Here is a 15198-nt window from a genome sequence, read left to right as displayed (position 1 = left end):
ATATATATATATATATATATATATATATATATATATATCAGTTCTAGAGTTACTGATGTATATGCAATAAAATGCATTGAGAATTTCATCAAAATCCATCCTATGGCTTATAAGATATTTTGCTAAAAGTAAAACAGAACTGACTTTGGCAATTATGGTCAATGTTTTATAAATCTCCTCCAATTTATGAGTCGTAAGAGTATCTGGCCACTGTCACATTAAATTATTGCTCAATATTTGCAAAATCGACCGAGTTATACCCATTTTTTTGTTTTCTAAGATCGATTATAGGATTAAAATTGTGGCGACCTTCTTAAATCAGGTTGTCTCCAAAAGTAACCAGCTGTAATTACGTTGCAAAAGATTAATTAAAATCTATACAATGGTTCGTGAAATATTTTATTAATAATTTTGTTGATACATTTTGCTATTCTGAATGTTTACCACTATTTATATATATTTTTAGCTTGTAGCCTTGATTATTAATTTACTGGTAGATGGCCCTTGTGACTGAATTATGTCTCTGCCACTCACATTCACCCATCATAACTAACAAAAGCATTTTGGATCAGGCATATAAATCACTGTAATAAATGTCATTAATTTAGCAACATTCACAACATTGTCGCAAAGTGTTTTACAACGCACGGGCAGCAAATATCAGCTTGTGCAAAATTAACATTAAAATCCCAGACATGAATTTATAATGGAGCCTTAAACACGAGCGAGAAGCGATTGTTAATTAACAACAAATCACATAATGGCCTGACAACAAAGATTATTCCAGCGACGTTTAAAATGCTCTGAAAGGGGCTGCTCTCTGTTCCTGAAGTGTAAAGACGATGAGTGCTGAAGGCAGACGGGGCTGAAAAACAAATAAAGCTTCAAACGTTATCAGGTAGATTTTAATCTAGTTGTCAAACAAGTCTGCAGACTGGAGCTGCTGCAGAACTGTTCCCTGGTTTCTACAAAACTCAGTGTTCTGCAGATGATGCAGTTCAGAAAGATTAAACCTTTATATCACCAAATAATCATCTGCATCTCGAGATAATCGTGCTTCCTTGATTCTGAGTGTTTCCTGGTGGAGAATGATGTTTACAGGCAGTAAAGAAAAAGATCATCTGACAAATGAGCTCCTGTCGAGATAACAGTAACTCAGAAACACAGATGCACCGAGTCAAACTGTTTCTCTGAAGTACAGGAGAGTTTGAGGATCAATGGACGCTCTTTAGAATTAAAATATTCCTTCTTGTTTGATTATTTTTAGATATTTTAGCATTTTTCTTGCATCATGACACAAAATCTGTAAAGCACCAGAAGTACAATGTGCTAATGTCCTTTACCTGCAAAATATTGAACTTCATATCAGATGTCCTTGTTTAAATTTCTAATATCTTGCAAGATAAATGACAGGGGGTAGAGGGGGAAAATATGTTTGGGTTTAGTTTTTTATCGGATATGGCAGAAACCTAAATTTTCACTAAATATTCAAAGTATAGACTTTGTTTAATGGCACAAAAGCTCACACTTCAGTCAGTGAAGCCCATTCTAGTATTGCAACGTTGCTGCACAAATATTTGCTTGATTGGTATCAGAAGTGTTGTGAGAAAGTGAGCAATAAAGTTGATGACAACATTTTCTTAAATGAATACCTCATAGGAATAAGATCATCTGGAGTTTTGCTCCATCTCATACAAGATTATGAGATCACAGACTCTCAGCTGCTGCTACATCAAGTTTGAGCTAAAATCTATAAAGCGGACAGAGATGTAGTCATAGTGGAGTTTTGATTAGCTGTGTTGGCCATCCTAAATAAAGGCTGACTCTGTAATTAATAATCAGTTCTAGATATTCATCCAATGAATATTTGGTGGAAGTTTTATTAAAATTCATCAAGTGGTTTATGAGGTAGTTTGCTAACAGACAAATAGGGTTGAGCAGTTAATGCTGAAGTTCTCACTAAAAACATTCTGTAACAAATGACACTTGGAATATTTTTTGTGGATGCGTCTCAACTACAACCACACAAAAGTTTAGCACAATTTCTGTAAAATCAACTGAGTTACAGTAATTTTTTGTGTTTTGGTCAGTTGGCTGTGGCAGCCATCTTAAATTGGGTTGGCTCCAAACATTCTTCAGTTATAGATGTACATCTAATGATTATTTCCTGAGAGCTCCATTTAAACCCATTCAGTGGTTCATGAGATATTTTCCTAACAGACAAACATAGCTAACCTCTAAAAAGATTACGGCAAATTTGAAAAAAAAAAAATAAATCTCTCATGCAGTCTGTTAGCACTCAGAATATATGGTGGAAATCAGTCTCAGCTACTACCACACCAAAGTTTAGGTATATACAGTATATACAGGTGCTGGTCATAAAATTAGAATATCATGAAAATGTTTATTTATTTCAGTAATTTCATTAAAAAAGTGAAACTTGTATGTTATATTCATTCATTACACACAGACTGACATATTTCAAATGTTTATTTCTTTTAATGTTGATGATTATAACTGAAAACTAATGAAAACACCAAATTCAATATCTCAGAAAATAAGAATATTGTGAAAAGGTTCAATTTTGAAGACACCTGGTGCCACACACTAATCAGTTAATTAACTCAAAACACCTGCAAAGGCCTTTAAATGGTCTCTCTGTCTAGTTCTGTAGGCTACACAATCATGGGGAAGACTGCTGACTTCACAGTTGTCCAAAAGACGACCATTGACACCTTGCACAAGGAGTGCAAGACACAAAAGGTCATTGCTAAAGAGGCTGGCTGTTCACAGAGCTCTGTGTCCAAGCACATTAATAGAGAGACGAAGGGAAGGAAATGATGTGGTAGAAAAAAAGTGTACAAGCAATAGGGATAACTGCACCCTGGAAAGGATGGTGAAACAAAACCCATTCCAAAATGTGGGGGAGATTCACAAAAAGTGGACTGCAGCTGGAGTCAGTGATTCAAGAACCACCACACACAGACGTATGCAAGACATGGGTTTCAGGTGTCGCATTCCTTGTGTCAAGAGACAAGAGACAACATCAGAAGCATCTCACCTGGGCTAAAGACAAAAATAACTGGACTACTGCTGAGTGGTCCAAAGTTATGTTCTCTGATCAATGTAAATTTTGCATTTCCTTTGGAAATCAAGGTCTCAGAGTCTGGAGGAAGAGAGAAGAGTCACAGAATCCACGTTGCTTGAGGTCCAGTGTTGAGTTTCCACAGTCAGTGATGGTTAGGGTGCCATGTCATCTGCTGGTGTTAGTCCACTGTGTTTTCTGAGGTCCAAGGTCAATGTAGCTGTCTACCAGGAAGTTTTAGAGCACTTCATGCTTCCTGCTGCTGACCAACTGTTTGTTATTTAAAATCATCTGGCTTTGGCAGCCATCTTGAATCAGGTTGACTCAAAAAATAATCACTCATTCTTTTCAAGAGTATGACTGAAAATTTCATCCAGTTGTTCATGCGATATTTTGTTAACACACACACACACACGGACAATAACTATATCATCTGCCTTCCCCTTTTGAAGCTTATGAAGGGAATTATGATTAAATAATTCTGCAAAATCATAATTCCATTCATAAGAGTGCAAAATGCAATTTATTTCATTCAGTTTGTCATTTTTTGCTTCATGATCACAGTAAGGGAGCTCATTGTGTCGGAAAAAAAATGTCACAAAAATCACTTTCTTTGTTAAAAAAAAAGTACATTTTTAAGGTTTGAATGACAGTCCTTCACATCTTTCAGGCATCAATTAAAATGATGAGGTCTAGTGGATTGCCACACTTATTCCTGTTTAAAAGCACCAAGCAACAGTTTTATGTTTGAACTGATGTTAAGAGAAAAGGCATCCGACTCAATATGTTGAATCTATTTAGAATATAAACATTTATTGGAAGTTCTACAGCATTTATTTTGTATTTAAACTCCAAACAGATGTCTTAATCAGTAAGATTCATCCCTGGTGACACAATGAATGCTAATATCTGCTGATAACACCAGAAAATCATTTGAATTCACCTTCATTATGCGTTAAATATCTGTTGAAAATGTCTGCAATCCATCAAAAAGCCATTGAGTTATTTTGGTTTGGATCAAAGCAGAGGATCAAGCGTCACACCAACATTGACATGCTGCTGCTAGAATGAATAAAACTCCCTTCACTCAGCCTTTTGAACTGAAAACAGAGAATCTGGCTTTAAGGACTTCTTACCCTCTTTTTGCTTTCTCTGGGCCTGTGTTTGTTAGAGGGCCCCTTTCAGTATTCCACACTTGAGCGTTTCCCTCTTAATCCTCCTCCTTCAAACTGTAAGGGGGAGTAAAGATGAAATATAGGGAGATGGGAGGAGGAACAATTTCAGAATGCCAGTGGACGTGATTTAGTCTTAGTACCAAGAGAGTACAGGCCAGATGGTGAGTTTAAGAAGCCTGAAATCTCAGCACCTGGTAAAGTGTTTCTCAGGCATGGCATTAATCAACAACCTACCCAACTCCCTGCATATACATTATGTTCATTTTGTGCCATGGGGGTGGGAAACAAAGATTTTATTTATTCCAGAAATAATTGCCTAAAGTCATCCTCACCGTCAGACATATTTCCCTCTGGACTCAAAACAAAACCATTTAATGAACTGAATCCTGTTCTCTAAAGTTTGTTGTCTCTGATGGAATGACTTCTTCTGAGGGCACGTTCTAGCTCGGTAACTTAGTGGGACACTTTTCATATTAGTTGTAAAACACTCCATTGCTCAGTTGTGCCTCCTCTTCACTGCAAAAGACAGCAACACTGTGACTAAGTGGGATTTTTGAACCCTGTAGTGTCGGATGAGGTGCTTGGGCGCACTCTAATGTTTTATGAATACATCTATCCTTTTCATTGCCATTCACACTCATGTTGTTCCAAGTTTGACGCAGAGTCGGATTGTCTCACCTCCCTGCAGGACAAGCCACTTTGCATTAGCATATGCATCATAGCACCTGAAGAATTCTTCTGGATGGTATTGTATAATTGATGCTTTGAGGAGAGAAACTGCCAACATCTTCATTAAGGATCTTTTGGCAGACAGAGGGAGAGCAGCTTCACTTGATTTGTTAGTTTCAAAGTATACAATTTCATGGCTGCAGAGAAAAAAAAAAGGCCTGAGGTAATCATGAACAGTGTTAGCTCACCAGCACAATGGCAGCAGATGAAGGTTGTACAGACTGATTGGCATTTGCTTCTGTTTCTTTTTGCAGTCTACCCTGAAAGGAGCTAATCTCACAGTCTTTGGTTGCCTTAACCACGGGATGCCTCTCTTCTTGCGAGAAAACTCATCACTGAATTGCGAATCAGGTATGTCAAATTTACCTTTAGGCGAATAAGAAAATTCCTAGAGCAATAACTCATGAGCTAACAGTTTTAATTTTTGTTTTATTTTTAGAATCGATGGCTGGCTTTTTCCTCTCTGTGAACGTCTCTGCTAATATTACCAAACTGAGAATTCCCTACCCACAAACAGGCACTTGGTACCTTAGTCTGCGCTCTCTATGTGCCACTGAACACGGGTAAGATGGGCTAAACTGCTTCACTGGAAAACCTAATTCATCTACATTAAATAAGGAATCACTGAGTAACTTCACATTTATTATGTCTTCACATGAATGGGTAGACATTTTGAGATAAGTATGTTTTCTCTCTTAACTTGAACTTTATGATTTTTATAGCTTAGCATAAAGCAACAGTTCATGGGCCTCTTGTATGCACAATAGCATTGCGTGCACCAGTTTCCATGCACAGGAGGTGCAAGCATTTATGGTTTGAAATCCAAATGATGAAGCTGAACTTCATAAAACCTATCACATAACACACCTCAAACATGATCCAAACAGCTTCACTCCAATCTAAACTGCAACATTTCTTATATTCTGGTCACTTGTTAGCTAAAAGCTAAGTTAAGGGCTATATGTCATCATTGTATGTTCCCATGACAAAATTGGTTCTCTGCATTTTACCCATCGCACCTGCCCAGATGGAGCAGTGGGCAGCTATTGAGCACCCAGGGAGTAAATTAGGGATTAGGTGTCTTGCTCAGAGACACCACGACATGTGGGAATGGCTGGGAGTCGAACCGTAACTTTCTGGTCCCAAGTCGGCTGCCCTTCCTCTACCCCATCTCGGTCCTTGTACATGTAAACACGCGTCAGTGACCTTTAGATAATTCACATGCACTTTATGCATCATATCACATACACCTGTAAGACTCACAGACATAATATGTGGTGCATAAAGTGCATGTGAATTGTCTAAGGGTCACCTCTATTCTCACCAAGAAAACAATGTTGGATCGTCAAATTAATTCAGAATACCTCATCCGTGATGGTTCCTCGGGTTATCAAGGTGTAGACAATGACATATTTCCATAAATAGCTGCTCAAAGTTGTGCGTGATTGCGGAATAATGGCAGTTACGGAACTGCTGGAGGACATCGCCAATAGAAGAATTGGGAGGTAGTTTGTTTTTGTGGATCACATTGACCAAATACTGATCAGGTATTTCACAGTTGTTCCCAAACTGTGCCATGTCAGCTCAATGGGACGACGTCATTGATATGATACTCAGATATATACCAAGTCCTCTTCATCACAGCTGAAACTGTTGATGTGCAGCTTCTCATTTCATGGCATTAACTATTTAATTCATAAGCCTCTAATTTCTATCAAGTGTCTGTATTTTTTTCATTCATTCAACCTTTATTTATACAGGTTGATCCCAATGAGCCTTGGGGACTCATTTACAAGAGAGACCAGTAAAAAAAAAAAAAATAAATAAATATATATATATATATATATATGTACATAAACATAAGTAACATAACAATATAAATATACATATGTATTTACAGTAATTATGGTGATGTGTAAATGCCTCAGCCTCAGAAGTGCGCCGCCAGCAGATCATATTGTTTAACTACAGCTTCACACATAAACACTTCTCTTTGTGCACGTGTGTCAAACATATTCTTACACATCGCTACTTACTTCGTAGTGTCTCTGACTCACAAAATTCTTAATTTTCCCATCTTGACATAATTTTTGATTGTGCAAGGAGGAGATTCACACATGAAGGACAAATTTGCATCTGCTTAAAAGGAGGCATGTCAGGGAAGGTGTCTCGTGCTCTATTTTTCCTTTTTCTTCGTTCATCTGGATATATGTAAGAAAGGTGCGCAGAAATGTGCACGCGCACAATTCGATTTGGCTGAATATTTCTGTGCGTACACATTTTTTCTGTTTGTCCCCACACCAACTTTCAGAATGAAAGCTGCAGACTCGTTCATACATGAGGTTCCATCTTTTCAAGCAAGATGCTGCAGAATGGGTGTGACACATTAATACTGTACCTGTTTTAGACAGCATTTTAGACTTGCTTCAGTTTTGATAAATGTAATGTAATTCTGAGCAGACTGAAGGGTTAATGACTAGTCCAAGTGGGCCCAAGACAAAAGTGTATTTTGAAACATCTCTAATCTTTAACAGTTCTATAGAGTCATGCAAACACTATCTTATAAACCATTACATTGTCTTTAGTGTTTCACTACATGGTAACTTGCACTGAACTCTATATTTATATGTAAGTACAAATAGCCTCAGTAGCAACTAGCTGTAGCACTGGCTGATCAAGCTGGTGGCACTTCCTGCATGAATTCTCAATATTTCTATTTGAACAACCATGTAATGTAAATGGTTTTTACAGTTTGTAACCTTTCCCCAGAACCCTACTTCAAAAGATCTGAACTATCCCTTAAAAAAACCCCAAAGACAAACAGGTTTTAGCTGCTCTATCCAAAGATCAGAGCCCTTCCAACAACACACGAGGAGCATCTCTCTTCTAATCCAACCCTTAACAGGAAAGTGAGCAGTTTCTGTGAATAACCAGCTGCAGCTGTAAAGTGGAAACAACTGTGTAAACTGTGCTCTCAAGAGGGTTTAACTCAAAATATCTAAAAAGAACAACATGATTTACAAGCAAAAATTCACGGAGTGGAGTTGGCTGACTGGTGCTCATAAATTTTTGAGCATCTCATAATCAGTTCAGGCTTAGTCCCAGCACCCCACAGCAACCTGGATGAGACAATATTTACAGTCTATGGCAGGAAGATAATCACAAAACAAGATGCTAAATAATTGTTTTTTGCACATCTTCAGAATATTTTCATTAAAATTTGCTTTTTTTTCTTTGTAAATTCCAAGGTATTTGGCTTTCAATAGATTGAGCTGTTGTGCCAAACATTTAATGGCCTAAAAATGTGAACAGAATTGAATTAGGATGGGCTTTTTTTCCGGCCCTCCTGGGAGTTTCTGCAGAATTTGAATTACAGATAATAACAGATGGTGTGGGACATGTTCTCATCCTCACTCGAAAGCTTAGCTGAGGTATGAAAATGGTGACAGCGTTCACAAAGCTGTGTGCTACATTTCACACTTTTAAACACACTAAATCGGTCCAGTCTTGCTATAGAAATGGAGCGACACTACGACTGGTGACAGTTCCTTCTCAAAACTGTAATTATGTTGTTTGAAACGAAGCACAAATCAAACGGCAAGTGATTTTATCATTTTAAAAAAGAACAGTGTTGCAAGAAAAGACAAACTCCTCCAAACTTGTTACTTCCTGGAGCTTCATTGTCTGTTGCTGACTTGAATTATTATTTTTATCCATTTCTGTTTCAGAAAAAAAAATTTAATTTTTTTTTAGGTTAATAAAAATTCATTTGTTTTGTTTCTAACACCTCTTTGGAAACAATAATGAGGCAGTTTCCTCTGATCACATGTGGAGCAATGTAGAAATCTTCCGTTTTAGTTATTTGATCAAAATGCCCCATAAAAGTTAAATTAAAGCTAATTTTTTTGTTTGGTTTGTAGAGAACAAGGGAACTGCTCTTATTTATCTTTTAATGAAGTTGGAGTTTGTACAAACCTTATAAAATGACATTATATAATGTATGTGAAATAGAAAATTACGTTTTGATCGTCAGATAGTTTTAAAGATCAACACAGTCGGCTCCGATGAAATATGAACGTCTTAAAATTAATGTGTATTTGAAATAATTTTCAATGGTGACTGCCTAAAATTCCAACATTGCTTTGAAATAATGTAAAATAAGAAAAAAAAAAATCATGTAAAAAAACTATAAAAGGTGTACACGAGACCCAAGCTGCTTCCAATGGCTCAATATGGTTACCATGGTAACCACACACCTGTGTCGTCCACTTCCTGACAGCCAGGTTCATAGGAGGCAGACAAACTTACAGCTGTTGTACAAAAATATATACATCAGATTTTATACATTCTTGCATTGTGAGCGACAGAAGGCTCTGATGGTCACGTGTGAATTCTTATATTTCTGCAGTGTTTCATATTGTAAATATGACAAGTTAATAAAAACCCTTCATTCCAACGTTTGAAGAGATTAATTTAAGTTAAAATATGAATAAATCTATGGATGTTTGGCTTTACTCTCACCCTTCAAAAAAGAAGACATAGAAGTCATAACATGTTTTTACAAACTGACAATGTCCAGATAACAATGAAGGATTTACCTCCAATCTGGCCTGTTTCCTTCATCATATGGCTTTTTTTTTTAACTCATCATTTTTCCCCCAAACAACATTAATTCCCTGCAAAAGCCAAACATTACAAAATGCAAAAGGAACAGATTTGCAAAATAAACAGAAATAAAGGCATCAAGTAAAGGTGCCAATGACATTTACATACTAGACAGAAAAAATAATGTTCAATAAAGAAACAAAAATGTTATAATATTGTATGGGGTTGGGTTTATTGCCTATTAATAAACAGTTTTCTTAAATAGGTCAACCTGACGTTGGGCTTGCAATATAACATCTTGTGAGGTCAACAATAAATAAAACCCTCCATCATTTGTCAGCTAAAATGTCACCATGGTGACAGCTGTATCCACCTGCCTGTGCTTTCTGCAGATTTGAAGCATGCACCAACGTAACAGCAGAGGTGTACATGCGCTCATACCTGACTCCGTGCATCAACGACTGCGGGACGTACGGACAGTGCAAGCTCCTGCGCACCAACAACTACCTTTACGCCGCGTGCGAATGCAAAGCAGGTGAGCATCGATGTGGAGAAGCTGCTGCAGCTCGATGCTTTGTCAGTGTTTGTGTCAGGCTGCCATGAAACGCTTTTCTCCTCTGTGCTCGTTGATTCGATTCTGTGGCCACTTAATTCAAATTAAGTTGTCCAAGTTGTTTATTTATTTATTTTTTATTTTTTATTTTTCAAATGTCAGACAACTTTCTTTTTTTTTTGTGTGTAGGTGGAGAAATGATTACAGTGTCAAACATTCAACGTTCAATTTATTTTCCTTTATAAAGACAGTAATGCACATGGGGATATTAAACTGATAGAGACAAGAAAATTGGAAAGTGCCACATCACAGAGAGCCACTGACAGTACTGCAGGTAAACTGTATCGAATATGGCCGTGTCTAATCCCCCACTAACGCCTTATTTTTATAAGACAATAAACCACACTCCTAACCACAACAGTCTTTTAATAAAAGATGAGTTTATGAAACTAAACTAAGCGTGTCCTCAGAGGCTTTTTAAAATCCGGCCTTTGATCTTCACTCATCGTAGCCTCGTTCTTTTGTCTTTTAGCTTCGTTGTCGTGCTTCACGTGTGTTTCTGCTGCCTGGCAGACCCTCTGGGCTCAGCAGTTGCCCTTGGCCTGTCTGATTCTGCAAAACTCTGTTTACCAGTGTCCACAAATATTTAATTGAGTCTGTGTATATTAATGCAGTGTTTTTAACTTTAAAGTTTGTTTTCTATGCTCATGAAGACACCGAAGCAATAACACAAACAAAAACAAGTCCAGGAGGTTTATTGTGTTCGATAAACAACTTAACATGCTTTAGTTTGAGTTTTACAAAGAAGCTTCTTCTCAAAAAAAAAAAAAGACTTCTACAACATTACGTGGAGTTCCCCAGGGTTCTGTGTTGGGACAAAAGTTGTTTATTTTGTACGTGAATGATCTGGTTGATGTGTCAGGGCTTTTCAAGTGTGTTTTATTTGCAGATGATGCCACATGCTTTTGTTCTGGTGAAGATATTGAACGGATGTTAGAAATGATACAAGCAGAAGTTGTAAAAAATACAAACTTGGTTCCAACTTGATAAGTTATAAATGAATTTGGAAAAAAAACAAACTACATGATATTTAATAATAGAAAGAAAATTATTAAAGTCCCATTTAAAATTGACAGTATTGAAATTCATAGTTAGTAAAATAAAAATTTTGGGTGTCGTTATTGATGAGAAGCTGACGTGGAAACCTCATGTAAATTACTTAAGAATAAAAATAGCAAAATCAATTGCATTACTGTATAAAGTAAGACTTTTTGAATGACAAAGCTTTGTATATATTGTATAATGTAATAATTGTTCCATATTTAATCTATTGCATTTAAGTTTGGGGAAAAGCGTGCAAAACAATTACAAACCCTATTTTTATTTTACAAAAAACTGCTACAAGAATTATAAAAATATATATTGTTTCATCAGTTGAAATTATTAAAATTTTATGATTTGGTTGAATATAGTATTTTACAAATCATATAAAGCTCATGAAAATATTACCCCCAAATATTCAATTAAAATGTGTTTAAAAAAAAAGAGTCATTATAACTTTAAGGGAATGGAAATGTTTGTAAAACCTTCATTTAGAACTAGTCTGAAGGAGCTGCGTTGTAATTCAGGGAATAGGATTGTGGAAATGCCTCAATATTACTATAAAAATTTCTCAAACAATTTATATCTTTAAAAAGATGATTAAGTTAAAATCATTGGCCATGTGAAAAATGCCAGATGCTTTTTGTTTTCACTTCGGAGATTGTTCAATCCTAATTTGTTGATTGTTTGTACTGTAGTTATTTTATATATTTGTAGGGGCATATATAAGAATTTTCTTCTTCTTTCTTCACCCCTTTCATTCGTTTTTTTTTTATTTTTAATGAATTTGCTTTGTTTCTTTTAAATGAATGTACTTGAGGAAAAACGCTAGTGAAACACTGTAAATACAAACTGCTTCACTTTCCATTTAAAGTTCTGTTTTCAAAGCAAATTTTGAACCCCCTTTTTCTGTTCATTTGGAGCTTTAAAATGCACGACTTGTTTATAATATATTTTATTATCTACACAGTCAGCACAAAACATGAGCAGATCACCTCATGTGTTAAGCTTCCAGGACTGACAGCATCTTTGTCTACCAGGCTGGAACGGCTGGGGGTGCACGGACAACTCCGAAGCCTACACCTACAGTTTCCAGCTCCTCTCCACGCTGCTGCTCTGTCTCAGTAACCTGATGTTTGTCCCACCTGTGGCCATCGCCATCCGAAGCCACTACCTGCTGGAGGCTTCCGTCTACATCTTCACCATGTTCTTCTCCACCGTGAGTGATTTCAAAGTGATCATCAAGTTGTGTCTGAAAGAGTGCCACAAACAGGAAGGCTGCGCCGCTGATTTATATTCAGCAGCGGTTTAACGAGACATGAGATAAACAAAGTCAGTCGCTGTGAATGAGAGAAGTGCGCTGATTGTGATCATCATTTAGGAGTTTGTTCCTGGTATGTTTGTGTTGTGCACGAGCTCAAAGATGCACGTAAACATAAGTGAGCAGGCAGGCGATGCAATGCAAATCCCTGACATTGGTGTCATGTTGTTCCACTGATTGACAGCTGGTGATAAAGCTGCACATGGGCAGTGATGACATGCAGGCACCTTTGGTGGTAATTCAAATAATGATTCCAATTATAATCAAGTCTTTAAATAAAATTAACAGATTTTGAGAAATTCTATGTGTTTTAAAGAGTTATTCTGAAAGATATGTATGTGCATAGAATTACGTGATATGCAGATGACTTGCTCCTATTTATAAGTAAACCATAACATCTCTTGCAAACTTGATGTTTTGAAGCTACTTTCTGTAACTTCCAGCTGAAAACATCCTTGGATTCAATCAGTGACAGCATCACATCTCCAAGAATGACCTGAGCAACCTTGTCCTCTGTGAATACACTGGAAGAATGTTGAACTGCATTGTCTTTTCCAGGCCTGAGTGAGATTCAAAAGATGGTTTCAGAAATAATTGTTAATTTTACCACACCAAAAGTGCAAAATAACAAGAAAATAACAGCGTTGTAACAAAGAAAGAATAGTTTATTTGAGCACTCTGTTGAACAGAGCTCGACATGCATCGACTGTTCAGATCTTCACAGTGCTCTATTTATTTCCCGGTCGCTCTATATGGCTTAGTTTATTTCTGAACATGCTTGTTTGCTGATTTACGTCATATATTTTTCATCTCTTCACTGTTGTTTGTGCTACACTACAGCTCTTATTTATATTTTTGGTAAATTACAGCCATTATTTCTACTCAAATCATTGTTGTGAACACAGAGAAGCCCACGGTTCTGAAGCTATTACTGAAAAGAGAGAAATCTTCATACTGACATTTATTCAAAATCTTTTCGGCTGTAGGTCTACCAAATGTAGTCCAAGTTGCTGGAGCCTCCTCAGACATGTTGAGTTGACCAAATCAGTTGTTTGGAAGAGAATAAAGTTGTTTTTTTTATCTACACAATTTTAGTTGGGTGGATACCTTACATGTACAGGTCACAGATTTATTTTATTTAAAAAAATATATATATATTAATTCTACTTAATTTGGTTTTTAGATTCCTTTTGTCAAAAAAATCAAGCAAATACAGTAAAATCATCATCTAAACCCAAGAGAGAATCCTTCAATAAGCTAAAATTGATTGTGGCATTACAATAAACTTAACTTTAAACCCAATTTTAACTTTAACTGAATCCTATCAGTAACTTCACTGTAAAAATATAATCTGAAACATTTACGTAAATTGGAGAACCAAGTCATCAGTCATTTTGTTCAACAGCAATAAGCATGTTACTAAATATTCGACATGCAGCTGCTCTGTAGAAAGCTGGATTTTGTGATTCACAAAGATTCACAAGCAAAAGCAACTTTTTCATTTTATGCGATGCCTTTTGGGTACAATCTATGATGTATATTTTCCAGCCATTTTTCTTTTCTTTTCTGTGCCTTCTCTTAGTTTTACCATGCATGTGACCAGCCGGGGATTGTGGTCTTTTGCATCATGGAGTATGACGTCCTGCAGTTTTGTGACTTCCTCGGGTCGCTCATGTCGGTGTGGGTCACGGTGATTGCTATGGCCAGGCTGAAGTCCATCGTCAAACAGGTGCGTTTTTACTGGGATTCTAAACTTCAATAAAACACCAGGTTACAACAGAAGCAGCAGGGGTATACAGCAACCTTTATGTTCCTCTGTTTTCTTGGGAGAATTTATTTGTGAATGTCTTTGAATTGATCAGCTCAAGAAAGAAAAGTTGTACATAAATAACTGACAGGAAAAGATAATTTCATGTTCGGTTAAAAGAAAATCTGTCACTCTTTTCTCCAGTTTGTTCCTACATGTGTGGTTTAGGTGAAGAGCTTTGGTTTGGGACTAGTTTTCAGTTCACAAAGCAAATAACCAGTCGAAACAACTTCACTGCATTACTTTGCGTCTCATATCTGTACATTCATCTTTCCATGCTGGTAATCATGTTAAAACATATACTTCATAATAAAAGTGGTATCATTTTGAAGAACATTTATTTTCTCACACAGCCACACAGCACATACATTTAATATTTTAATATCTACAGACTCCAATAAATGTAATAAAATAAACCTGTTGAAACTTATCTGTCAGGTAGACAGTTGTTGTTTTTTTTCTGATACATCACGATAGTGTTGAGAATTTATTTATTTGTTTATAGATTAACAGTTACTGTTGTTGCTTTAAGTGCAGCAAGATTTAGAAAAGGCTGTTTTTTAAACCAGATATTTTTCCCCCATCGTGGAGCGAGGAGTGGGTATTGGAAAGACCCTCCGTCCGTCCGTCTGTCCATCCGTGCATGTTGTGAGCATGATCATTTAAAAAATAAGTGCGGTATTAACTTCCAATTTGGTGTGTGGCAACATCTAGGTATAAAAAAAAGGTTTCTTTTGAAAATTTGGTTATTTGGTTGCCATTTTAAAATTTAAGATGTCTACTGGCATATCTCTCTCTCTCTCTCTCTCTCTACACACACAC

General features: G+C 36.5%; 1 protein-coding gene across 1 annotated transcript in view; it reads left to right on the top strand.

The window, feature by feature from the left end:
- Positions 1 to 4531: 4531 nt before the first annotated feature.
- Positions 4532 to 15198, top strand: part of tmem8b (transmembrane protein 8B) — a 1109927-nt gene continuing 1099260 nt past the window's right edge. The window contains exons 1-6 of the mRNA XM_037680035.1: positions 4532 to 4537; positions 5244 to 5340; positions 5429 to 5552; positions 9987 to 10129; positions 12289 to 12467; positions 14152 to 14298. Coding sequence (XP_037535963.1) covers positions 4532 to 4537; positions 5244 to 5340; positions 5429 to 5552; positions 9987 to 10129; positions 12289 to 12467; positions 14152 to 14298 — 696 coding nt within the window. The remainder of the gene's footprint in view (positions 4538 to 5243; positions 5341 to 5428; positions 5553 to 9986; positions 10130 to 12288; positions 12468 to 14151; positions 14299 to 15198) is intronic.

Source organism: Nematolebias whitei, chromosome 8 (genome assembly GCF_014905685.2).
Source record: "Nematolebias whitei isolate Nwh7 chromosome 8, NemWhi1, whole genome shotgun sequence".
NCBI lineage: Eukaryota > Metazoa > Chordata > Actinopteri > Cyprinodontiformes > Rivulidae > Nematolebias > Nematolebias whitei.
Note: the sequence above shows the minus strand (reverse complement) of the source record. Positions and strands in the feature narration are given on the sequence as shown.